At 40.8% G+C, this 27,184-nt stretch overlaps 1 protein-coding gene across 1 annotated transcript in view; it reads left to right on the top strand.

The window, feature by feature from the left end:
- The first annotated feature begins 1,356 nt into the window (after nt 1–1,356).
- ST8SIA6 (ST8 alpha-N-acetyl-neuraminide alpha-2,8-sialyltransferase 6) overlaps nt 1,357–27,184 on the top strand; it is a 104,256-nt gene continuing 78,428 nt past the window's right edge. Inside the window, exons 1-2 of the mRNA XM_069458894.1 lie at nt 1,357–1,457; nt 1,956–2,054. Coding sequence (XP_069314995.1) covers nt 1,357–1,457; nt 1,956–2,054 — 200 coding nt within the window. The remainder of the gene's footprint in view (nt 1,458–1,955; nt 2,055–27,184) is intronic.

Below are 27,184 nucleotides of genomic sequence, written 5' to 3'. Positions count from 1 at the left end.
TTGAGCAAAGGATTCCTGAACCAGGCAGCACTCATAACCAGAGGAGGTTCAGAGAGCTCCACCCAGCAGCATGAACAGGAAGCATTTATAGGTGGTATACAGAGCACTGACACATCACCTGATTGTCTATACCTGGGCAGCTGCCCTATTTGGGCACTAAGTGGTGAGGTATTTGCCTTATGTGGGCATAGTGCAATGAGTTTGTTGCTTGTGATTGGCCTGAACTCAGCTGTTTGTTATAGTCTAAGTTAGGTTTTGGCTTGTTAGGTAGGAATTCAAAGTACAGAGACAGCCTCAGTCTAATGATTTCTTATTTAACAGCAGTGTGCAAACTTTTTCTGGAAAGTACCAGATAGTAAATATTTTAGGCTTTGTGGGCTATACCATGTATGTCACCCCGACTCAACTCTGCCTCTGTAGTGCAAAAGCAGCCATAGATCATACAGCCATGTCTAGTCATCGATAACAGCAAGTCATGGGCATGGAGGTGTTCCAACAGAACTATGTACAAAAACAGGCAGGGGTGGAATTAGCCCGCAGGGGATATTAATAATTTGCTCATCCCTAAAGATCCCTGGTGTCAATTTGCTGTCCCTCTGATTCAGGATTTAAGTAGGCGGAGGTGGCTGTTTCTGTTCAGTGTCATGATCTACCCAACAACTCCCAAGTCCCCAGCAGCCTTTATGTGGGGGAGGCTCCAGCAGAGGGACTCTACAGTTTTGAAAGTTTTTGAAGTGGGCCCTTTCTCCTACCCCTTCCGCCCCTCCAAGCCCTCGCGCTCGGTGGACTGAGTTGCGGTGTGATTGATTGGGGGCGGGGGGGAGCTGTGTGGGCTTCCCAGGAGACACGCGGCCACTCAGGACAAGGTGAGGTGGCAGAAAAGTTGGAGCCCAATCAGCACGGAGTTGAGCTCCCGTTCCCCAACCTTCAGGTGACCCCGCGCGGCGGCGGCGGTGGCAGCGGCGGCGGCGGCGGCGGCGACCAGAGCCCGCAGCAGCTCGGAGCGCCTCCGGGAGGCCAGGTGGCGAGCCGGGCGAATCGTCATCTGCCAGCTGAGCGCCGGGCTCCGAGCTCCGCCGGCCGGGGCTGGGTGGGAGCAGCGAGCGAGCCGGACGCGGCTGCTTCCTCTCCCCGCCGAGACCGCGCGGGCTGCGCTGCCTGGGGGCGCCCCGGGTGTCCGGGCCCGCGCCGCGCGCTGTCGTCGCTCCTCGCCGCCGCCCGTGAACCCTGGGGGTGTGCGGGGCTGCGGCCGCGGTGGCAGCAGCGGCGGCGGCAGCGGCGAGAGCGGCGAGTCGGGGCCGCCCGGGCTGCGCTTTGCCCTGGCAGCAGCGGCGGCTGCCGCGCCTGGGGCTCAGGATGCGGCCGGGGGGCGCGCTGCTCGCCCTGCTCGCCAGCCTGCTGCTGCTGCTGCTGCTGCGCCTGCTCTGGTGCCCGAACGACGCGCCCGCCGGCTCCAGGTAGCCCCCCTCCCCCGGGCGCCCCGCAACTCCCGCGCCCCGCCGTGCGCCCCGGGGACCTCAGCCGGTCGCCTCGACTTGGGCGCGCGGACTTTCGGCCACGGAGGGACAAGCCGACGGGGGGCGGTGGCGGCCGGAGGGTGGGGTGGGGTCGGGGGTCCGCAGAGAGGCGACGTTTGGAACAGCGGGCAGCTGCTGGGGTGAAGAGGGGCCGGACAGAGTGGGGAGGGCTCCGGCGCACGTCGCTGTGGACAACGGAGCTGCGGAGCGGAACCTGCCGTCGGGTTCCCCAGCAGGAATCCGGGCTCTCCATTCCGTTCCTTGGTTTGTCTTCCTTCCCGCCCTAAGGCTCTTCCAATCCGGGGTTTGGGACCTGGCCCCGGGGCCCGGGAGCGCGAGGATGCCCCGCTACGCCAGGCGTGGAGCGCGACGCCCAGCCTGTCAGCCAGCGGCTCCCCGCGCGGTGTAGCAACTTAAGTTTTCTCCCTGGCTGTGCAGGCTCTCGGTGGAGGAAAGCAGGGAGGCCACCCACGGCACCCCCGCGGCGCTGAGGACCCTCCGGAGCCCGGCGACCCCGGCACCGCGCACCACGAACAGGTACCGCGGGGCCCAGCGGCGGGCGGGCAGGCGGAGGCTTGGGGACCGCGGGCTGCACCGGTTGGACTCGCTTCCAGTGGTCTGCCTGGGATGACACGGTTGACACGATTGAGTGAGCGCGCGTGTGTGTGTGTGTGTGTGTGTGTGTGAGAGAGAGAGAGAGAGAGAGAGAGAAGGTGGGGCCTCCTTCCCACTCCATCAGCCTTTTAAAGCCTGTTCCTCGAAGTGCATGTTCTTTGAATCAAGAGAGATACAACAGCTGCACTTCAAAAGTGGGTGCTGAGTTCCCCTCTGGATAATAGTGTGTTGAAAACCCCTGAGAGAAGCAGCTCAGCCTGTCTTTATTGAGGGATTTGGTTGGTTTGCTTTTGTTTTCTACGCTTTAAAGTGCACCAGTGTTAGGATTCAGGCTTGGAGGACTGGAATTCTTCTTGTGCTCTGTATGTTTTTGTTCTTAGTGAACAGAGACTTACCCTTTTTTTTTGTATCATTCATATGAATATTTATCCACGTGCAATAATTATTTGGCTTTCATAACTCTTTTCTGATTATAAAAGTAATACAGCTTTGTGTAGAAAGTTAGACAATAGAAGACATATATAAAAGAAAATAATATTCATTGGGGTTTGTTCCACCCAGAGACCATATTCAGGTTGGCTTTGGTCTATATTTTTCCATTAGTCTTTCCTATATACATGTATTTTTAAAATATAATTAACAGTATACTTTGTAGTTTTTGGTCTGCTTTTTTCCCTAAAAAAATCATAGACCTATACCCATCATTAATTTTTTTTCCCAATACGTTGCTTTTGATTGTTGCATAATTTGATTTATCTATTCACCTATTTCTATTTTGAGACATTTGGCTTGTTTCCACTTTGTGCTTTGTTTAGTTTGTTATCAATAATTCTATTAAATCCATCCTTGTACATAAATCTTTGTCTTCATTTCAAATTAATTACCCAGAACGGACTGACGGAAGTTAGATTATTAAGTCAAAGAGTATATACACATTAGGTTCTATGTCATATCGCCAATTGCTTCCTTGAAGGGTTGAATCAATTTACGTGTTCACCGGCAGAATGTTATTATTGTAATCTTGTACACTGCCTCTTTTCCTCTTTCTACCTCTTGTGAATCCCTTTTGCTCGGTGTACCCTTCTGTATATTTCGGGCTCTTGGATTACATGACTCAAGGATCTCTTTTATGTGGCTTCAGCATGGCTCCAAGAAGGGTCTGGAAGTCCCTGGAGGAAACCTGGAAGTGAGGAACACCATGTCCTGCCACATCTCCCTCACTGGAATTTCACAGCATATTAGAGGCACTAAGAACTCCTAGAGTAACAAAAGCTTTTGAGAAAAATATTAGCCTATAGTTGTCTTTTTTTCCCTCAGGTTTGCAAGATGAACTGGGGAGCATCCCATCTTTTCTCAAGCCCTGTGACTATTGTACATGTCTAGCATTGCCCCATGGGAAAGTTTGGAAGAATGTACTCATTAAATGATTTGATCCCGGGTCTTTTTGGAGGCAATCCTTTGATGAATTTTTCAGTTCCTTTTGTCATACTTCTTTTCTACTTGGCATATACTTCTTGAGCTAATATAGGTAATTCATTTTTTTTTCCCTGAAGGTGGCCCATTTTTTTTATGATTTAAAAATATATATCATTCTCCTGTGTTTGTAAAAGCCTCTTTGTCTTTTGGCATGTTTTGTGTCCCCTTTTTCATTTGTGATTTTGATTATTTTTGGAACAGAGTTACGAATTTTAGTCCACGATACTATTTGGTTGTGTTAAACAATTGCGATTTCTTAATTTTTCTGTAGCTGGTCTGATCTTGCTCCATGAGCCCACACTCTAGGTAATGATGGTTTTAGGGGTAAGGAGAGCTAACACTTAATGAACTCTTCCTATTGACTGATCTAAGCACTGTACGTTTAACTCATTTAATCCTTAAAAAAAATGCTAAGAGAAACTATTATTATCCTGAGTGTATAGATGAAGAAATGGAGGCACAAAGCAATTAAGTAAATGCCCAAAGCTACAGAGTTAACAAATTGTGGAGCCAGAGTTCAAACCTAAGCTATGAGGATCCAGAATCCCACATTCTTAAGTTCCCTGCTATACAGCCTGTCACAGGTGCTGGGGAAGATGGGGTGTGTGTGTGTGTGTGTGTGTGTGTGATCAAAATGTTCAATCCACATGAAAACTTAGATGTGACAATTTAAGCAACTCTTTCTGGTGATATTTATTCTCTCTGGGAACAAATGCCTGAATTCTCAGATTGCTTCTACCATCTCTTCTCACTTTAAGATGACATACAGGGATATAAGGGAGAGGGCCTTAGATAATGTGTTGGTGGCGTTTAGAGATGGGGTTCATGGTCATGCTATCCTTCAACTCCTCTAATCTTTGGAGTGATGTTGTCCCTTTTCCATCTGGTGGCTGAGCACCCTGTTGATGGCCAATTATGAGATTTGCAGTTTGTGGTTCACTGTACCTGCTGGTACTTCCTGGCTGTCTTGACCTTATGTGAGATTCCACTGATGGGATCCCACTCAGGGATCTGAGTAAGATTCTCTTTTAGTCCTGTCTTGGGTTGTCACTCTGCAACATTTGCTATGACACTGTCTCACTCAGCTCTAGCTAGCTAGCTCCATGGCCAGTCCCTTAGCTATTTCAGGGCCCCACCTAAATATGCAAGAACCAAGGTTGGTACAGGAAACTAAATATCAGGGCCTCACTCTACTTCCCCCTTTTATAAGTTATTTCAGGATGGGGGACTGCCCAAGAGGTGATCAATTTCCAGAATCCTAATTGGAGGAAGCAAAGCCCCTTCTCTCCTTGTTATTATCCCTGTTACTACCTTGTTATTGCTCCCACTTTTCTCTCTCTAAGCCAAAACTCTCCTCTTCCTTTCTCTCTCTTCTCCCCCTACTTATTCAATTCCAGAAATGTTCAGGCTTTTCTCTGCCACATATTTTCTTTGCCATAATGCAAATCTTCAGGTAAATTGTGGGACCAGAGGAAAAGGATTGCGAAAATTCAAGGGTCTGTGTCTTCCAGAGAAGGTGGTTAGTGTGCTAAAGTGGGAGAATGAGACAAATTTGGAAAATCTTCTCTTGAGGCTGCAGCAAATTCTGTTTTGCTTGTCTAAAGTCTACCTTATTCTTTCTCTTTACATTCTTTCAGTAAAAAGTCTTAAGTCCCTCCTCCCCCCAAATATGTTTCAAATTGGCTAGGAGAAGGTCAGGTTCTCAGAAAGACAAAAGAGAAAAATTTGCTAATAGTTTTTAAAATATGACCTCATTACAATGAAGTATTTTTCTTTCTAATAAGCTTTATCAAAATCTTTAATTGGTTGCTTGTTTTTCAAATGACCAGCTCTTGGATTTAGTTCTCAATTCAGATAAATTTCCATGTTCTATTTTCTTTGTGTTACTTTTACCTTTTAATGTATTCTGTTTTCCCCCCCAGATTAATATCTTGAAGTGAAGGCTTGATTTATTTATGTAGTTTTTCACTTTTTTTAATAATGGAACTATTTAATACTATGAATTTTCTTTTGAATGCAGCTTTGGACTCATTTCTTTGGTTTGCATACATAATGTTTAGATTTTAAAAAATATATTCCAAATTGTTTATAGTTACATTGAAAACTTTTTTGTTTTATCTCCATAGTTATTTACAAGTGTGCCTTTCAATTTCCAAGTGGCTGGAATTTTTTTCTTAAATATTAATATAAAATTTTTTCTTAAATAAGATTAATTTCATTTTTGATTATGAAAGAAATGCAATAGAACAATGCTGTAAGGTCATAAGTGAGTTCCCAGATACCCAATCATTAGGAATGAAGGGTTGGATTATTGTGAGGTTAGTGAAATGCCTGACACAAACCTATGTAACTAGCTGATTTGGAGTTCCAGAGACCCCCATGGAAACTTTCTAAGTTTGGTACCTTTAGTAGCAGTTGTCCATTCTGGCTTAAATATCCCCTGTGAAGATTCAGGATACTGTGGCTGGATGAGACTTCCTGAGAGCAGTAGCTATTGTTTGAATGTTCTGGTTAGTTAGTGTCATTGGCCTATGTGGGAGCATTGGATTATGAGTTTGCCAGAGGTGTGGGGACTTCACCTCCACTTCTCCATTTTCTTAGAGAGATTTGCCTGCTATTACTCTTAATGGCCTTCCCTTCCCCTTCCTCTCTCCCTGCAGAAGGATTTTGCCTTGTACCTGTTTGGAAACTAGGGCTAGGCAGAGTGCAGACACCAACTGTGTTATGTCCCAACTCGCATTATTTTAGAGAGAGTCATGACAGAGGTTTTATCTTATGTTTTTAGGTGAACACAAAGAAAAGGGAAATCGCCTGTCATTTCAACACCCAAAAGATTCATATTGTACTGCTATTCATATTTTGTTACCTTTTCGATATCCTTTATGTGCATATATCTAGCAATCTTGCTATGTATATTTTGACATGGGCCAGTAACTTTTTTTTTTAAACTATATCTGAGGCCAGGCGAGGTGGCTCACGCCTGTAATCTTAGCACTCTGGGAGACTGAAGCCGTGGATCCTTTGAGCTCAGGAGTTCAAGACCAGCCTGAGCAAGAGCAAGACCCTGTCTCTACTATAAATAGAAAGAAATTAGCTGGAAAACTGAAAGTATATATAGAATAAATTAGCCGGGCATGGTGGCGCAAGCCTGTAGTCCCAGCTACCTGGGAGGCTGAGGCAGGAGGATCACTTGAGCCTAGGAGTTTGAGGTTGCTGTGTGTTAGGCCGACACCACAGCACTCTAGCCCAGGCAACAGAGTGAGACTCTGTCTCAAAAAAAAAAAAAAACTGTATCTGAACTTTTCTCCATGCCATTAGCATTCTTCTGCAACACAATTTTTAGAGCATGGTATTGGAACGTATGAATGTATCCTAATTTATTTATGCTTTCCATGTTTATACTTGGGTTATTTATTATTTTTATTTTGATTTATACTATGATATAAATGACTTTAGATCCTTGCACACATTTCTGATTATTCAGATAAGTTCCAAGAAGTGGAGGGATTGGGTCAAAGAGTGTATGAAATTCTAAAATGTAGCTATGACTTGCTCAATGATTTATCACAACAGTTCTTCCAATTTATACCCATGTTAGTGGTGTAAGAGGATGACTGTTGACCCAAACTCTTTCCAGAACTGTGTATTATAATTGTTTTCCCACTCTTTCTGATTTCATCTTAAAGATGAAAAATTGATGTCTTAACTTGTATTTATTTGTTGACCATTGTGTTTAATTTTTAAGATATTTGTTGGCCATTTATATTTTTTCTTTTGTAAATTGGATTTTCATATCCTTGCTTATCTTTTCTTCAAGATATTCTGTTTTCTTATTGATTTACAAGAGGTTTATACATATAGCAAAATTGTAAAACTTTTATTTACTATGCATTTAAATTAATTTTAGAGTTTAGTTAACATTTACTTGTGTTTGTGGTTATTTCATTGACAGAAGTCTTCAATCTTTCTATTGTCATATCCCTTATATCTATTTTTTTATCAATTCTGCTTTTGAATATATTTATGTCTACTCTCCTGCTATAAGTATACATCCCTCATTTAAAAATATTTAATTTGAATACTAACTAAATTAATCCGTCTAGAATTTCTTTTGGCATGTGGCAAAAGGAGCAGGATTTTTATTAAGTTGCTATTATTTTACTACATGATTTCTTTTTTGAGAATTATTTTTAATTTGAATCGAGTTATGGCTTAAAAACCTAGAAGTACAATTTAAATTCTCTGGTTAATGCTTGAAATTTGGCATTTTAAATCCCTTTTCCATTTCTTCAGTTCTTGGGTTTTATCCCTGTCCTGGTCAGTTGGCATACGTCCTTTTGTCATATGTTTAACCCTGGAATATGGGTGACAGTCTTTTTGACACCAGATATTTGAGGGCACAATTCTTTTTGTGTGTGTGTGTGTGTGGCTCATGACTTTTATTTTGAGAACACAATGCTTATTTTTCTGGATAACACTAGGTTCTGAATTATTGGATCCCATCTTCACTTTGTTTCTTCTGAAAACTTTTGTAGACATTGTTCCTTTGTTTTCTGACATTTAGGGCTCTGAAAGAGAAATAAAAGCAGTCTTTCTTTTGTTTTTTCAAAAGTAATTCATTTGATTATTTGTTTTACTGAAGCCTGACCTTATTTTTTATTTATATTTAAAAAATTCACAGTGATATGTCTACACAGTGGTCTTTTTGAGTTGTTTTGTCTGTCGGCCTTTTTAATCACCTGGCCTGGATATTTTTAAATTCAAAAACAATGTATTGTATATCTTTGATTATCTGCACATTCTGGTTGCATTTTGTGAAGTAGATCATTTTCTATCTTCCATAGCTATCATTCTCTCTCTTTCTCACCACCCTCTCCCTATGTAAGCAATTTTATTTCTCTTTCATACTTTAGTTTTGTCTTTTTTCTGTGCCCTCCAGGATGGCTTCTCAAATTTGTCTTTTATGTTACTGAATTATTCTGCTGTAGTGTCAATTCTCTGCTTTGCCGTATCTAAAAACAGTAAATCGATTACGTTTTTATTCTCGACAATTTTTTTCTTCTTTCAGCCTACACCTTATTATATCAGTTTACATCTCAGAAAGCATCTAAGTAACCTTTTAAATCTCACTTTTCCATTTCTTATTCCATGTTTTCTTGTATTTCATTGAGAACATGAAGCAAATGCTTTCTGAAGATCTCTTTCTTGTAGTCAGTATTTTTCAAAAGTATGATTTTTCTCTGCATTTAAGAGCAATAATCTCTTCCTACAGTATGGAATCTTTTCATAAGTTTTATGATCTTTCTTGTTTGTTTTTAATTTAGATACTCCCAAATGAGGAATCCACTCTCTAGCACTGTGCTCGTCAGACCAGAGGCTTTAGGACTCCTTGCCATCCACCCCAGACCAGGGGCTTAAAGATTCCCCTTCTCAGAGCATATGCCAGATGAGAGGCTGAGCCATATAGCCTATAAACAAATTCCTGAATTTTTAAAATTTGAGATTTTTTAAAAAAAAAAATGAGATAAAATAGACATACCGAAATTTACCAATTTGAGTTTTTAGAGACCAGACCCCAAAGCTCTCTCTTGCTCTCGTGTCTTGGTTTCATGACTGTCAGAAAGCAGATGTATTCATTCCTGGGTGATCCTGATCCCTCTGGCCTCCTGCTGCTGCCAGGAAGGGCACATGACAGATGTCACCTAAAGCCCGGAGAGGGCTGGGGTCACTGGGGTCTCCTGGCATCCACCCTTCACGTCCCAGTGTGCCATGATCCATCAATTCCCTTTCCCATTCCCTTTTACTCCTTCAGTGATTGATATAATATAATATAAACGAAGTGTAATCTCAAGAGGATGTAGGAAGAGAGAAGTGAACGAGTGCTTTGTCCAACAGCACCCAAACAGCCCCTCCTACCTCAGGAAGCAGGTCCCTTCCTGTGTGGGAGAAGCTACCTGATTTTCTGGTTGGGGCAGGCTCCCTGTTCTTAGGTAAAGAAAGACAGACAGTGGGAAGAGAATCAAAGCCTCCCTAGTTGTTTCTCCCTAGACCTGCTCTGTTTCCGAGGTGGAAATTTACATCACCTGCTGGTAATTCTTCCGTGCGGTTCCATATTCACTCCTGTTAATAGTATTTCTTCCCCGAACCAGACAAATTTCTGAAACAGCACATCTGATGCCACCCAAATGTGCACCTGTCATTTTGGGTAGACTTATGTCCACACCTAGGAATGTAAATAGTCTAAATGAGGGAAAACCGGGCATTGTTTGCCGTCTTATACTGAAAGTTGTAATAATGTTTTATTCGACATTTTTGGTCATATATGTTTACACTGGGATCATAACTGCAGGCTTCAGAAAATTCAAGATGAATGAGAACTGGAGCTTGGAAAAAGGACCTTCTAACTAACCCTAACTCTAGAATAGCTGATTTTCACCCTCTTACCTCATTCCTCTCTACCTCACGCCCCAAATAGATGAAGGCTATTGGATTTTTACTTCCGAGATCAGTAATAGCTTTTTCACGTCTGTGTCTTTGCTTCCTTGCTTTTTGAAGTAGTGATACTAATATGTGTCCTGATTTTAGAAATTCAGAATACTTTAAATTTGTCTTGAGCCTGGTTTCCGAAATGCTTTGAATTGAGGCTTTAAATCTCACATTCTGCTTCTTTTTTCTAGTCCCTAATTCGGTCTCAATTGTAACCCTTCTCTTTTAAGATTTAGCGAGGAGTTTTTCCTCTGTTTCTGCCCTGCTGTCACTTGCTTTTTCTCCTTGCTCTCCTTGCTTGGAAATGGGTTTCACTGTTGCTTCCCAGGTTGGCATTTTGCAGCGCCGTCATTTTCTAGGTCCTGTGTCACCTCTGTGGCTGCTCTGATCTGGAAAAGCTGTCGGGCACAATTATCTGGGCTGGCTGACCCAGGGAGGGCTTCAGAGCATGGACTCCAGTCACTCCTGGGCTTTGAAGGGGACATTTACATGTGGACAGGAGAGCCCGGGAGAGCATGCAGGACACAAAGAAATGCCTTTCTCTTCTCTTCACTTTGTGAGGTGGGTGGAGCGCGAGGGCAGGAGTTCCAGAAGAAATCGTGCCTGAAAGGCCCACCTATCACTGTGGAAGCTGCTAGAGGTGGAATTTTATTTTCTGTCTCACTCGTATAACTCCACAACTGACTTGACAGCCCTTCTCTTAACAAAGAGGCTGGGATGTTTCTTTTTATGACTTGAGGGACAACATTCTGCAGACAATAATGTTCACACACGCATGTCAAAGCGAAGGTGGTTCCAACGCAACATAAATCAAGGTTGCCTTAGAGTTGTAGTGTTGCCTGGCCTTGTGTGTGAGTTCACTGCCCCCTTAATAGACATTTTCCTTGGACCAGCAGGAATTAGGATAAATTTGAAAGAAGAAAAAAAAAAAAAAAAAGCCTGACTGCCTGGTGGGAGGGCTGAAGGAGATCTTCTGCAAGGGGTCGTAATGGAGAAACAAAAACATTTTGGAAAATTAGGTGTTACCAGCAGGATTGGTGAGACAGGAGGCTTGAGCATAGCAGAAGGGAATACGAGCAGAGTAAAAGGAAGTAAATGTATCTCCTCTTCTGCCAGGTGCAGTGGTTCCTTTGAGAGTCACTAGTCTTCTGCTGCTCTGTGGTTTAAGGGGGCAACAGTTCTACAACCTGTCATTTGGGGGAGCAGAAAAAGAAATCCTTTAAAGAGCCACTGATGCTTTGGGCAGACTTAAGAATTATGTGTTCTTCTTTCCTGATGCCTTGTTTTATAGTTTCCTTTGCCATTACAAAGATGGTGATTGCTGTAGTATATTTATTTGTACACACTTAGGAAGTGAGCTGGTCCAGAGCAGTGAAGTCCATCTTTTCTCCACTTTGAGATTTAAAAAAAAAATTATTATTATTTTTCATCAAGTACTAAGAATGATTTGTACATGCTGTGGATAATCAGTAATTCTTGGGAACATTCATATCCATGGGCATAATTATTTCTAAAGATAATTTTCTAGGGCACAACCTGTGCTTTTGCAGTTATTGTAAAATAATTTCCGCTATCTTGCTAGTTAGTTGTTGCAGTTATTGTAAAACATGCTGAAATTCTCTAACGTATAATTTTTAAACTGTAGCATTCCAAGAAATTGAGGTTGTAAAGAGACCATTAATTTTGCAAATGATTAAAGTTTCTCACTGGTTGCTGGAACCCCAGTTGGAATGCCATCTTTAGAGGAATATTTACATGCTGTATATTTTGGGGGGGATTATATCTCATTGTTTCCTTACTCTGTGGACTATGATGTGCAATCCCCACATTTGGTGTTTAGAATGTATCTTTTAATGCCATAGTATGTATTTTATAATATAATTGGTACTTTGTTATTTCAGTTGAATACCTGCATCCTACATGTTTATATTTGTCAACACAGCATTACTATTTGCACACTAAGTTTGTGGGCATATTTTTGTGTTTTTGAGCTGGGAGTTCATCCAACATACCATATTCATTTTGGGGATGGCAAACTGTGTATGCTTTCTATATCTGGGGAATATTATTCATGCAGCAGATTGTAGTTCTGTGAGGTCTGTGCCTTGTCTCTTTTACCACTGTGTGCCCGCTGTAATCTAGAGCACCAGCTTTTTGGGATTTGAGTCCTATTGGCTTGTCTGCACAATGGTACTAGATTTTTGGAGGTACACTTTACCATGGTGCCTTGCAAGATAGACACGTAGTGAGATTTACATGGTAATATACCAATGAGAACAAAACTTGAGTTTATAGTTGTGTGCTTGTGAGTATACAAAAAATTTTATAATTGGAAGAGGGTGAATTAAACCCAGAAGGTTGAAAACTCGTATCTATAATCATTTCTTAAAGGGAGAATGTACATTAACAAAGAATCTGAATAAGCAGACATGACGTCTCATGACATTTGTGCAGAGGAGAATGTTTTTAAACAAAAAATTTAGAGATTAGCTATTACCATCACATATCTTTTCAGTCAATGTTAGCACTCCTGCTTCTATGAGGTTTTGAACACTCTGAAAAAAGCCACAGATCAGTGGAAACTCTGTAAAGAAATGTAACTTTAGATAAATACTGATTTTTAAAAAAATACATCTCCAAAGCAAAAATTCGGTGTTACTGAATTTATGCTGCGCTGCTACTGGTTTATGCTGGGCTGTTACTGGACTATCATTTTAAACAAAAGTGGCATATTCTAAGCTAGGAGGTCTCCACATAAAAATTTTGATTTTATAATATGATACTACTCATATGTACAAACTTTGGGCTGGTTTCTTAGAAAAAGCTGTCACAACCTGAAAAATACTGATTTTTACCAAATTTTGAACACTATGTAAGGTTTCCTCCATTTTCCTTAAGAGTATTTTTTTTGGAAAATGAGACATGTATAACATTTAAGAGATTACTTTATATCATTTTTACTATAAAAACAATAAAATTTAGAATAGAGCTATTGTTTGGGGATGATCTCCCATATGTAACTTTCAGATAAGTTTTTTATAAATGTGATTTTATTGAGTGTGACAGATTCTTTCAAATGAAACTTAATGAAATTAATTAACAAGTTTAGAGATGGGACTTCCAGATGGTGGAGTGAGGATAGTTGTTTCAACAAATGGTGCTGGCATAATTGTATCTCTACATGCAAAAAATAAGTTTAGACCCTTTTCTCACAACATACACAAATAAATTAGCTCAGCATGGATCATAGACTCAAAAGCTACAGCCTTAAAATTTCTGGAAGAAAAAATTTTTAGGGGAAAAATTTTATCACCTTCGATCAGGTAGAGTTCGTAGACACAGTACCAAAAGCATAACCAATAAAAGAAAAAATTGATAAATTGTATTTTACCAAAATTAAAAATTTTGTTCTTTAATAAACACCATTAAGAATATAAAAAGATAAGCTATAGACAGGGAGAAAATATTTGTAAATCATATCTCTGATAAAAGACTTGTATCCAGAATATATAAAGAACTCTTACAATTCAATAAAAGGAAGGCAGCCCAGTTTAAAAATGGGCAAAAGATTTGAATAAACACTTCACCAAAGAAAATACATGGATGTCTAAATGAAAAAAAATGCTTAACATCATTAGTCATTAGAAAAATGCAAATCAACACCACAATGAGATACTATTTCATACCTTTAATAATGGCTTTTGTAGCAATTCCACCATGACATAGGGAACCTCCCTCCCAAGGTTAGGTTGAACTGCTGAAGCTCATGACAGTAGTCCTTTGGCACAATCCCAGAAAGGTTTATTACTCACACAGGCAGGGGAGTTCTGGGGTAGGAGCACAGAGGATGTCTTTCCAAGAGAAATCTGGAACACACAGAGAGTGAAGTCAGTGCACAGGAGTTTTGAAAATTCTTTTGAGTCCATGGATGGCCTTAAGACCTTGAGGTAAAGTTTTACATCTGATAAACTCTTACAAAAGTGGCTAAAAATCAGTATCCCTTTGACTCCAAGAGTTGTGGAGTAATTTCCTATTTCATATTATTATGAAAGCCATGGGCATTGTTATCCTGGGAATCCTGTACTAATCCCCATTCAAATTGCTCTAAGGTGGGTGGAGCCAGAGCCCAATGTTGGCACCAGGAACTAATTTAAGTTCTTCCTTTCCTCATTGGAAGATCCACGCAGTTCTAGGGAGTGTTGAGTCTGTGTTATACAAATACCTACACTACTGGTGGGACTGCAAACTAGTGCAACCCCTGTGGAAAGCAATATGGAGATACCTTAAACAGATTCAAGTAGACCTACCATTCGATCCAACAATCCCATTACTGGGCATCTACCCAAAAGAACGAAAGTCATTCTATAAAAAAGACATCTGCACCCGAATGTTTATAGCAGCACAATTCACAATTGCAAAGATGTGGAAACAACCCAAATGCCCATCAGTACATGAGTGGATTAGTAAAATGTGGTATATGTATACCATGGAGTATTACTTAGCTATAAGAAATAATGGTGATATAGAATCTCTTTTGTTCTCCTGGAGAGAGTTGGAACCCATTCTACTAAGTGAAGTATCCCAAGAATGGAAAAATAAGCACCACATGTACTTACCAGCAAATTGGTTTCCCTGATCATCACCTAAGTGCACGTTTGGGAATAACACCAATTGGGTGTCAGACAGATGTGGGGGGTGGGGGAGGGGATGCGCACTGTCTGGGGAATGGACATGCTTGAAGCTCTGACTCGGGTGGGGGGCTGGGTGGCATGGGCAACATACATAACCTAAACTTTTGTACCCCCATAATAAGCTGAAATAAAAAAAAGTCATGTAAAAGTCAAAATACAGAGAGGAATTGCTAAATTAAATGTCTTATTTGGGAATCACAGAATTGCAGTTTGGAGCAGACACACAGCCAACGGTGGTCTTTGGTATGGCCAAAGAACAAAGCGAAGGTTGGGGGTTTTATTAGAAAGAGAAATGGTACATACTGGTACATAATGGTACAAGCTTTTGGGAGCTAGCAAGCTCTGATTGGTGGTAATAGCACTAGGTAAAACTAGTCTTAGAGACATGGCAGGTAGTTTTATCAGCTACTAGATAAAACTGGTCTTAAGCCATTTCAGCATCTGGGCTTGTGGAAAATTCAGTTCTTTGGAGCAGGTGCTGTGTGCCCTGAGGATTTTTTTTCCCATGGTCTCTTGACTGATTTACTTGGGTATGACAAGAATGCTCCAATTTGTATAATCAATTTTCACATTTCCATCCTTTGATCAAGATCTTTCTCTGAAAGCATTGCTAATCAGCCGTGTTGAAATTAGGCTTTTTTGGCCCTCTGTGTCAGGGTGGACCTGTCCTGGTTGTCTCTCTTCCATGTCGAGGAGTGGAGGGAGGTAAGGGAGACTGTGTGAGGGATTTAAGTCGTATTTGAGCAACAAAGAGACCAGAGGAAAAAGTTTTTCAGGTAAGGTTTTTCTGGAGTTCAGCATTGAGTTTCATCTGTTTTGTTTGTTTTTGTTTGAGACAGGGTCTTGCTCTGTTGCCCAGAGCTAGAGTGTGGTGGCATCATCATTGCTCATAGCAACCTCAAACTCCTGGGCTGAAGCGATTCTCCTGCCTCAGCCTCTCGAGTAGCTGGGACTACAGGTGTGCACTGACCACACTCAGCTGTTTTTTCTTGATTATTTTTTTGTAGAGACAGGATTTTGCTATTGCCCAGGCTGGTCTCGAGCTCTTGGGCTGAAGCAGTCCTCCTGCCTTGGCCTCCCAATGTGCCAGGATTACAGGTGCGAGCCACCTCATCTGCCCCCCTTCCATCCCTTTTTTAATAGAGGCTGGGTCTTGTTCTGTTGCCCAGCCTGGAGTGCAGTGGCATGATCACAGCTCACTGCAGCCTCAAACTCCTGGGCTCAAGCAATCCTCCTACCTCAGCCTCCCAAGTAGTTAGGACTACAGGCATGTGCTACCATGCCTGACTACTTTTTTTGTTTGTTTGTTTTTTGTAGACATGGAGTCTTGCCCAGGCTAGTCTTGAACTCCTGGCCTCAAGTGATCCTCCCACCTTGGCCTTGCAAAATACTGGGATTACAGGTGTGAGCTACTGTGCCCAGACTGAGTTTTATCTTATTAGTCCCATAGGTATTAATAATCATCTCAAAGTGTTGTGCTAACATCATCCAGTTGGGAGAACTGGCTTTATAAAGATTAGACAGACAACAAGAACAGAGCTAATACAAGAAAAAATTGGCAACAGTATAAAAAATTTAATTGTATAATGATTTTGGAACCAAGAGCCCATGTATAAGAGCAACCAACTAAACAAATCAAAAGACCTTGGGGGAAATTGGCTGAGACCTGTTGTGGCTATTAAGTAGCATTTCACGACTGGGTTGAATTAAAGCAGAGAGTGCCAACTTTAATCACTCGTTCATTCAAACAAAAGGTCGTGTTAGGAATGTTGTTCATGTTATCTACGAGGTGGATTAAAGGAATTATTTTTCATATCAGGTTCTGTCAAGTGGAAAAGGTAAGCATGAAGCAGGGTATGAGTCTTGTGATATGGAGTCTTGTTTCCAAGGTCTTGGGAAAAGCTGTCACCAGTGTGATGTTGGCAATTTGCAGTTACAGTGTCTCTGGTTATAGCATCAGGCAGTTGGTGAACTCTCTGTGTGGTCCACGCATCAGGCAGGAGGCTTGTCTTTTGAAATTTACATCAAGTTGTCTAGCTTTCTTATAGGTCTTTAGGAAAGAGCGATTCCTGCTTTTAGTAATTCCATGGGAAAAAATTGAATTGGAGGAATGTAGAAGAATTGAGGTTGCAGTCCAGCCTATAGCTAAATGTTTTTTTACCTTTCTTCGTAAAAGAGAACTTTACTAAACTGTTGTAAACTATAGTTTGAGAGAGAATTTTTTTAAAATCTAAAAAACAAAACATTTAGGTAAAGAATCAACAGTATTTTAAATAAAAGTTATAAAAAATCATAATTTTGTCAGTTATTTATTTAAATGGGATTAAGTTTTGTTTTCTTTGATCTTGATAAGCGGTTTCATGAACCCATCAGGTTTTTTTAAATTATAGTTTTGGATGTTTTTATTTAGTTCATTGATCTCAAATTTATTAGAAACTTGTATTTTAGAATACTTGTTAGAGTCCTTTATTATGAATCTGACGAAAGTTCAGTAATTGGCAAGGAAATTTAGTTATTTTTATTGTATACAGCATTTTAAGATAACAAGAATCATGACTGATAGTATCACATCAGGACCATCGGACCTTTATAAATTTCATATAATCTTTAGAACATTTACAATAAGAACATATCCATATAAATACAATTTAAAGAAGATTTAGTATTATTTTATTATTTGTCAGTGCATTTCATATAATCTAACATGTCAAATAAGCCTAATGAGAGATACGCCTTTGAGGATTTCTAGGGGCCCAGCTGAAAATCCCAAAGTCAATTTTAGGCTAAAAAGACCTCAATTAGAATTTGATTCGGGGAAAGTTTGTCAAAGATGTTCAAAGGCTTAAAACATTTAATTCAAGTAGAACTACATGTCATTGAGAAATAATAGTCATTCATTTAATCAGAGTGATAACTGAAAGACTTCAAAAGCAAATTTAAAAAGTTACATAGTTGAGAAAGAAAAAAAGAGGTAAGTTAGACCTATATTAAAGATGACTTAGTTTTTCCAAATAGTCAAAAACCTAATAAAAACAACGCAAAGTCTAAGAAATTGTCTTAAAACACAAAGTCTTTGTTTTGTAGGCCAATTACTTAAAAAGTAAAGAAAAACCTCTTGTAGTATGACTTTTTCTCTTTCTAGGGAGCCTGTTTGGATAACCTGGAAGTTGAACCTCATGAAAAGATACCTGGATTCAATTAGATACTGGAAGAGTTTGTCTAAGGTCATGAGTGTATACCGTATTATAGAAGAATAATGTAGTACCTTGACCAGGGCAATGTATGGCTTTTAGAAAAAGTAAAAGCATGTGAGATTGTCTTCTGGTTACACAGAACAATTTAGACACATCAAGAAAAGCCAGGAGTTTTGCTGGAGGAAACATTGTTCTCTTAGGCCTTTTAGACAAACATTCCCAGCATCAGGCTACAATAGGAGAGTCAGAATTGAGAAGAAGTTGCAGGAAATAACAAAAAAATCTGAGGAAGACAGTCACCAATTTAGTTAAGCAAAAAAGATGCACCTTTTCAAGAAGAGAAGGAAGAAGAGCAGAAAGCAGTGTTCTATGACCTGTGAGTCACATGTAATAAGATGCACAAAAAGCCAAACCCTGGAGAAGTGAACTTGAAAAGCTTTAAGAGGAAAACTCTACCTGGAGAAATGTAGTTATCATTTTGAGTGAAGAAGACAGCACTTCCAGCTTGAAATGAGGTAGAAACTGTAAAACAGGAAAAAGCTGTAGTTTAGAAGATGGTGGAAATTTAAAATAAAACAGATTTCGGAGTTCAAATCAAAACCTCTTGCAATTTTTGTTGACTAAGAACAGATCAACATTCTAAGAAAACCTTGCTGTTTTGAACACAGAGGACCAGACTCTATACACCTCTGACACCAATGCTCAGTTTTTAAAAAACTTATGAACAATTCCTTTCCATTCTCAGTCAACCTGATCACATATAAAATGCCTTTTATAAAGCCCATCCTTCATAAACCTTGGTTAGAAATTCATCATTTCCCTAAATCTTAGTCTTAGTCCCATAAGTCCTTTTTCCTTTTTTTATCTTAATTTTAATTTTAATTTTTTTCGGCATTCTCAGTCTGTTGCCCTGGGTGGAGTACAGTGGTGTGGTCACAGCTCACAACAGCCTCAAACTCCTGGGCTCAAACGATCCTCCTCCCTCAGCCTCCTGAGTAGCTGGGACTACAGGTGTGCATCACCACGCCTGGCTAATTCTTCCTATTTTTGTAGAGGTGGTGGTCTCACTGTGTTGCCCAGGCTAGGCTCGAACTCCTCCTCAAATGATTCTCCTGCCTTGGCCTTCTTTTTTATATTAGAACAACCCATCATTTTACTTTAGGAAAAAAATTTATTTATTTTTCTTATTGAGATTGTACAAATTATTTTTACATAAGAATGAATTTTTTGGGAACATTTTGTCTATAGAATTACATATACTTATTAGAACTTTAAACTTTTAGCAACTTTAATTTTTAGTAAACACCCATGAAGTAATTTTGAATTACTGTTTATTAACATCTCATGAATATATATTTTAGAATCTCTAAAAACATCTTTTTTATAGAATATTTTTTAATGTGGAACGGGACGTTTTTATAATAGACTCAAATATCTTTTGTCTTCTTATAAAATTTAAGAAGCCAAAAGTAAATAAACTTGAATCTATGTTTAGCAATTAATGTTTTAGTATTTTATTTTAGTTATAAATTACTCATATCTTATGAATATTAATTTAATACAACATAACTTTAAGGTTTCAAATTACATGAAAAGTTTATTTATAACTGTTTATCTCACATTCATCTAATTATGTATTTTTAAAAATTATACCTAGATTACTAGTGAAAACTGAGGTGAAAAACTTAAAAACTAGTCATTATTTTAAGTTATTTTTCTGTTAAAGAAAAAACTCTAAAAATTTAATTGCTGTGCTTGATATACAGGAAACAATGGACATCGCATTGTACCCCCATGTGTATGTTTGTTTTTAGGTCAAACTCATACTTTTATGGATCTTAAAACATCTGGCAGAGACAAGTATAAACCTGTCTGGCCAGCAAACTTAGGCAAAAAAAAAAAAACGTGTTAGCACTTCTTAGGACATCTTCATTTTTATTTTATGAACAAATTTTAAATCAGCTTATTTATCAAAGATTTACTTAAGTCATACAAACTAAAAAATATTGGGGTTAGTTACTATATATGTGTGCGGGGGCATATATATATATATATATATATATGTGCACGCGCACACACACACACCCCTCTTTTTTTTTTTTTAGATATGGGATCTCACTCCATCACCCAGGCTGGAGTGCAGTGACCCCATCATAGCTCACTGCAACCTCGAACTCCTGGGCTCAAGCAATTCTCCTGCTTCAGCTTCCCTTGCAGCTAGGACTACAGGTGTGTGCCACCCATAGCTAATTTAAAAAAAAATTTTTTTTGCAGAGATAGAGTCTTGCTGTGTTGCCCCGGCTGGTCTCAATCTCCTGGCCTCAAGCAATCCTTCCACTTCAGCCTCCCAAAGTACTGGGATCACAGGCGTGAGCTACTGCACCTGGCCGAATATTTTTGATAAAATTTTTAAGTGCTTAATTTTTCCTCTTACGTGAAATAATTAGACCTTTTAAATATGCTTTTGTAGAAAAATATCATATACATATAACATATAGACATAAAAAATTTAAAAACATAAACATGTACAAAAACAAAGGCCTTATAGTTTTTATTAAAAATTTAGTTATGAGTACAACATAGTAATATGAATTCACTGGTTTATAAGAAGAAAGTAGGATTCAAATTATATTTTTGACAAAATAGGATAAAGCTAAACTTTAAGATTTTTTTTATTTGCCCTCATAGGTAATCTTATAAAGGCCGTGAACCAAATTTGGAGGAAAGCAGTTTGAGTCAGTTACCAATAGACTGGATTGGACAAAGAATTATTAACTGTGAAAGAAAATGCGACTGAATTAGGTGAGGAGTCTCAAAGGGTCTGTGTAGTGTTCTCCTAGTTTCAATCCCTCGTTTTGAAGATAAGAGTGTTGCTTTTCCTGTCAGTATAGGGACTGTGTCTTTTATAGGGGAATTTCATCTTTTGCTTTTAATAAATAGTACAAAAGTCAAAAGGATTTTCTTTCATATCTTCTGGTTTCTTAAGGGTCTTTGCTTAAATCGTCAGCGTGCCAGAAGAGCTGAGGAGTTTGAGAAAACCAGAGTTCAGCTTAGAGTGGGATATAGATGAGGAGGAGTAGAAAGGGGCGGGAAAGGCTTTGGAGCAGAAAGAGTCTCAGCTAGCTTTGAGACAGTGTTTTTTTCAGTGAGGCAGTTTTTGAGTGCTGAATGTGTTTTGGAGCCTCAAGATACCAATTGAGATATGCGTCCTATTTGGACTGTATGATTTTATAGCTGCGGTCTTTTAGTTTAAAGGAAAACAGACTGGTTTGAATGATCCCCATAATATTTGAACATGTTAGCAGCTGGGGTCCCAGAAGAGGGAGAGCTGTCTTGGCTTGCCTTTGCATTTTGAGAGCAGCCCATTTGTAAATAAATTTATCTAGGTGATTTGGTTTAATGCTGAATGCACAAAAGCCAAATTAAACTCTAAGCACACAAATGAATTGGAAAATAAAGTATGTATTTACCAAGAAGCACGAAAAGCCATCTCCAAGAGGGAAAAATCCCTGTAACCAGACCTCATAACCAGGCGGGGAAAAAAAAATCCCTCTAAAATGGGAGATCTCATAACCAGGAGGGAAGAGGAAGACCAATTTCCACATAAAATTGAACTCAACCAAAAGAAAAAATGGGAGTTCAATCAGAGAGAGAGAGAGAGAGAGAGAGAGAGGGGCTCCCCAGGGCAAAAAGCGGTGACCTATGGAAGTTGGGGCTTTAAGGGGTCCTTGTGCAGGTACCTCACACTAGTTCCAGGGCTTGTCCATCTCGACAAGGTGAGTCTGCTTCAGACCCCACTTCTGACACCAAATATGTTGAAATCAAAATAAAACATAGGGGCAAATCTCTAAATTAAATTTTTTATTTGGGAATCACAGAATGGCAATTCGGGGCATGCACACAGGACAGGGTGGTCTTCAGTATGTCCGAAGAACAAAGAGAAGCTTGGGGGTTTTTATTAGGAAGAGAAATGTTATGTATTGTTTTGAAAGAAAGCTCTTTGGCACCAGAGAAGCTTCTGGGAGCTGGCAAGCTCTGATTGGTGAGTGACGGCAGCAGGTAAAACTCGTCTTAGGGTCATAGCAGGTCATTTCAGCAGCTACTAGTTAAAACTGGTCTTAGGGGTTACAGCAGGTGGTTTCAGCATCTGGGTTTGCAGAACATTCGGTTCATGGAGCAGGTGCTTTTTTTGTGCCCTGAGTGCGTTTTTTTCCTTGACTCCGATTTAGTTGGTTATGACAAAAATGACTCAGTTTGTATAATCAACTTTCATAGAAGTAAAGTTGTGTTGTTCAGATAGGCAGTGGATTTAAGAGCACCAAGTTAAAAAAAAAAAAAGTCTCCTTAGGTAATCCACATAGTTATAATCATCAATATCCCCAGGTGAGATACAGATAAAATGTGCAAAGTTCTCCATTAGCATTCAGATTTCCTATGTGTTTTTCCCATTTTATGAGCAGTTCAAGTCAGGTTTAAAATGCTGTTTATTTAAGGCAGAGAATAAGTCACCCAGACGCTAGTCCCTGTGATGCAGAGAGCGTTGTCTCAAGCTTAACAGAACTGAGGAAGTTTAGCAATTACTGAGCTGTTACAATGCGCCAGGTTTTATCAGCTTTCGGTGTATGATTTCATTTAGTTCTCACAGCAGCGTGAGCACATAGGACTGTTAATAGTCCCGCTTTACAGAAGGGGAAACCAAGGCACGGAGGGGTTAGGAACTTGTCCCAGGCCACATAGCTGTAGGCTGTGCTCCCCATGTGGGATTTAGGCTCCAGATGGGAAACAGGGATATGTCACAGCGTGTCCCATGAGAAATGCAGGGGGGTCTTTCTGGACATTTAAGGGGCCTTGCAAGAGGAAGGCAGTGAAGGATCACTAATGACAGGCTTTTGGGGACAAAGGCCTTTGAAGAGACACAGGCTTGAAAGCCATATATTAATAGCATCCTGAGACACAGGGGCCAACCCAGAGATCTTTGAATCCCTTCAGACTGTGATGTCAGACTTAGTGATGTCAGACGTGCAGAAGCATCGAGGAATGTAGAACAAACCACATGTGGAGAGAGGGGTTGCGGAGGGCCATCTAGGGGGCCACATCCCCAGGCCCATTTTGAAAAGAGCCCCCCCAGAGAGCTTTCTTCAGCATAGGAGTCTGCCGACTCAGGGAGGTTAGAGCTGCCCCAGTCTGCGTGGGTGGGTCAGAGAGTCTGTGCCCAGCTCTAAAGGATAGAGCTGTGTCTTCTGGTGCCACCTCCAGAAAGTAGCCCTCTCATGTTCCAAGTGAAACCATAAACCACACCAGTGAAAGTACACTGGGACCCCATTATTTACTCTGCTCGAGTTGGAGTTAACCAACTCAGACAGCTCCCCTCTCCCCAGCTCCCAGCTTGCTTTATTTTGTGTGTGTGTGTGTGTGTGTGTGTGTGTGTGTGTTTGTGTCCCCATCCGCCCTGCACTTGCAGCACAGGTTCATTCTTTACTCCCACCCTGCGCAGGTCGTGCCTGCAGGATCATTTTGTACTTTCAGGAAGGTCCAGGGAACAAGCACATCCACCTCATTCACCATGAGTTTTATTAAGAGCAAGTCCGCTAGGAAAAGAACAAATTTGTATCCAAAGGATCCTATCCGGACTCACTGAAAACGGTGATTTTCTTTTCTTTTGAAAACATTCTTCCCAGCACAGCACCGACTCTAGCACACAGTCAAAGGTTATTAATGGCTTCATTCATCCGTTCAGCAGATATTTATGCTGTGGGAGACGTGTGCTCTTATCTTGGAGCCTGGGCACCGAGAGGGTGGATATGCAGGTGGTACCTAATTGGATTTGGGTACAAACATCCGGCTTTCCATTGGAAGCAGGTGCTAAGTTCAGCTCAGCAGCGTTTGTGGCAATGCACATCAATCGTCTAATTTCCGGAGATTTTCCGAGGCTCTGCTCTGGTTAGCCGGCGTGGCAGGATCTGTGGCATAGTCCTAAAGAAGCACTGGCCCCGGAGAGATGACCGGGCTACGGTGGGCAGGGCTGATGTGCAGCCAGGATGGCCGTGCAGTCACTCCAGTGTGGACAGAGCTGAAGCTCTGGGTCCCAGTGCTCTGCCTCGGCCCCAGCCCTTCTCCCAGGGACACCAGAGGTGGACACCTGTTTGAGCAGGTGCCTGCAGTGTGGGTGCCTGGCCTGGCACCATGGGCCCGGCATCCGTGTCTGATGGGTTGGGGTCTACTGTGAACGTCCCCCTGTACGGAAGTTGGATTGAAAGGGGAAGAAACTGAAGGCAAAGAAACCAGTCGGGGGACCATGATGGCCAGAAATTAGGACAGGCCTGAGTTAGAACCCATGTGCTGGGAATGGAGAGGAATTTAAGGAGACACATGAGGAATGTGTAAACAATAGAAATCTATTGCTCACGGTTCTGGGGGCTAAGAAATCCAGGACCCAGGGGCCAGCAGATTTGGTGTCTGTTGAGGGCCTGTTCTTCATAGATGGGGCCTTTGTTCTCCATCCTCCCATAGCACAAGGGGTGAACAAGCACCCTCGGGGTGAACAAGCAGCCTCGGGCCTCTTCTCTAAGGGCACTAATCCTCTTTGTGAGAGCTCTGCCTTCATCATCTAATCGCCGCCTAAAGGCCCCACCTCTTGATACCATTGTACTGGGGATTAGGTTTCAACATGTGAATTTGGGGAGCACAGACATTTAGCCCATACCATCATCCTAACTGCTTGACTTTAGGAAATTGACCCGTCTTGTCACTGGCATCCTCGATCTCTCATACTGGTGGGGAGGGCTAAATGAGGTAACGTAAGACACGCACAGCCTGGCCTAGAGGACGTGTTCCGTTGGTGAGAGTCCCCTTTTGTGTCTCAGTAGAACACTCAGAGCAAACGCTGCCTCACTGTTGTCACCTGTGGTGTTCCAGATCACTGATGCTGAGAACTGATTACAACGAATAATTGAAATTTATAATTCACAAACACCTGAATTCTGTGTGTACATAAATCACATCATTTGAGAGAGAAGCTATTGTGCCTTATTTTGAAATGAATTTTTATTTTTAACTAAGTATAGTCCATTAAGTAGTTAAAAAGCCAAAGAACAATATTAAATTCTTTTTCCTAGGGAAAAAAGTATGTATGTCGCTTAGACCGGTGCTCATGGCTGGCAGAAATAGATTGAGTGCTTCTATTCTCCATCTAGGTTGGAGATCAAAGGACAGACAGAGACACACACACACTCTTCTCCCACTGTCCTCATATAGTTGTGCCAATTTCAATGAATTCTCTATTCAGTTACATTATCGTGAGTTTATAAATATTGTTCACAACTGAGCCATGTACTAGACTATGATTACGTCTTCTTTTTGTTCTTGTTTTTTTCCTTCCTGCTTAATATCTGTTTGTTTGGTTTTGTGAATAGCTGTCATAAATTTTACCCCAAATTCTCCAAAGGAACTGTAAAACCCCACTCAGTACAGTCCAGCCATCAGTTCAATTTCTTTTTCTAGAAAACACTCCTCTTGGAGCCCACCCGTTGTCCCGCTGCAATCAGGACTGGCCACTCTCTGTCTGCTGCCCTGGTGCCAGACTAGCATTTTATTTCAGGATCATTCTGGAATTCCTTAGTCTCTCCCTTAAATGGGGACCCCTGTTTCTTGAATCTCAAACTCTTTTTTTTTGTACACTCCCTCATTTTGGTGGACACATCCCCCGAGTTGAGGATTCATGGAAGATAAACTCTTTAAGCCTTTATATGTCTGAAAACTTCTTCATCCTACCTCCCCACCTTATGAAAGCAAAGTAATTTAATTTTCCCACTTCATGAGAGTTCATTTCCATCTAGAATTCCATGTCGGAGATCACTTTCACTCAGAATTTAAAAGGCTTTGCTCAGTTGTGTTCTAGCTTCTCGTGCTTTCATTGAAAAACCTGGTGCCACACGGATTGCGGATTGATTCGGTGATTCACGCATTCATTCATTTATTCAGCCACCAAATATCTAGGCAACCGTTTCTTCACCTACCACGTGTCAGGTTCTCTTCTAGGGTATGGGCACCCAGAACAAAACAGATAAAATCTTCTGACTTCTGATCTTTTGTAAATGACCTATTTTATTTATTGATTTATTTTCTCTCCAGAGGAACCCCAAGCCCCTGCCTGGGGGTGTGAGCCTGTCTGTCTGCATTCTGAGGGTCCAGTGTGGGGGGAGGGGCTGGAGTCTACTATTTGCTCTCTGCTATAGACTTTCACTTAACCATCCCTATTTTCACTGCCACGCCTCCCTCCCACCCTCGTCTGTCACTGATGCATTGAAGTTCATGGTCTGTCTCTAGTTCTTTTCCTCCAGAGACTACATTGTAGGTCCTGGTGTGTACGCCTGATGGCTAGACAGGAGTTAGGGGTCCCCTGTGTCAGCTGACCCTCTGGTATACAGTGCTGCTCCCTGCCAGCTTTCTGAGATTTGTCCTGCTTCCAATTTCTGTGCCTTTTCTAATCAGTGTGCTTCATATTGGTAATGGCCTCAGTGGACTCGTAGGTTTGAACTTTCTTTGCTTCATTAAGCCAGTTACTATTCATCTATCTACTTGCCATCCTCCAAAAATTGCTGTCTTCTCTCTTTGCTCTGTGTATTTGTATCTTCGTTACTTCTTTTTTTTTTTTTCTTGTAACATTTTAGTGGGAATTTAGAAGGGAGCAGAGATAAACATATGAATTTATTCTACCATGTTTACTCAGAAACTGTGACATATTTTTCCAAAATTTTAATCTAAGTGAATATGCACGTTTCATGTTAACGCATTTGCTTTAATTTCAAAAGGGACTGTTGGGCCATTTCAAGTGTTTAGAATGTGGAATGATATTTTACATATTAATTAACAAATTACCTGGGAATGAGATATCTGAAATAGTCTCGAAATAGCAACTCTCACTTCATTATTATCCTGATGGAGATTAAAAAAGGTATATATTTTAAATCTAAGATTTAGTTTACCAATCCTAAAGAGACCCTCCAAAATACAGAGAGACATGTATTATATTAGAATTTTTGCTAAAGATGTTCTCTTTTCTTTTATTGCTTTATAAATTTTTATATTAATTTAAAAATAGATGATCTTAGTTTGGGCTGCTGTAACAAAAATTAGCATAATTTTTTTTTTTTGGCTTATCAACAACAGGAATTTATTTCTCATAGTTCTGGAGGATGGAAGTCCC

This window comes from Eulemur rufifrons, chromosome 25 (assembly GCF_041146395.1).
Source record: "Eulemur rufifrons isolate Redbay chromosome 25, OSU_ERuf_1, whole genome shotgun sequence".
NCBI lineage: Eukaryota > Metazoa > Chordata > Mammalia > Primates > Lemuridae > Eulemur > Eulemur rufifrons.
Note: the sequence above shows the minus strand (reverse complement) of the source record. Positions and strands in the feature narration are given on the sequence as shown.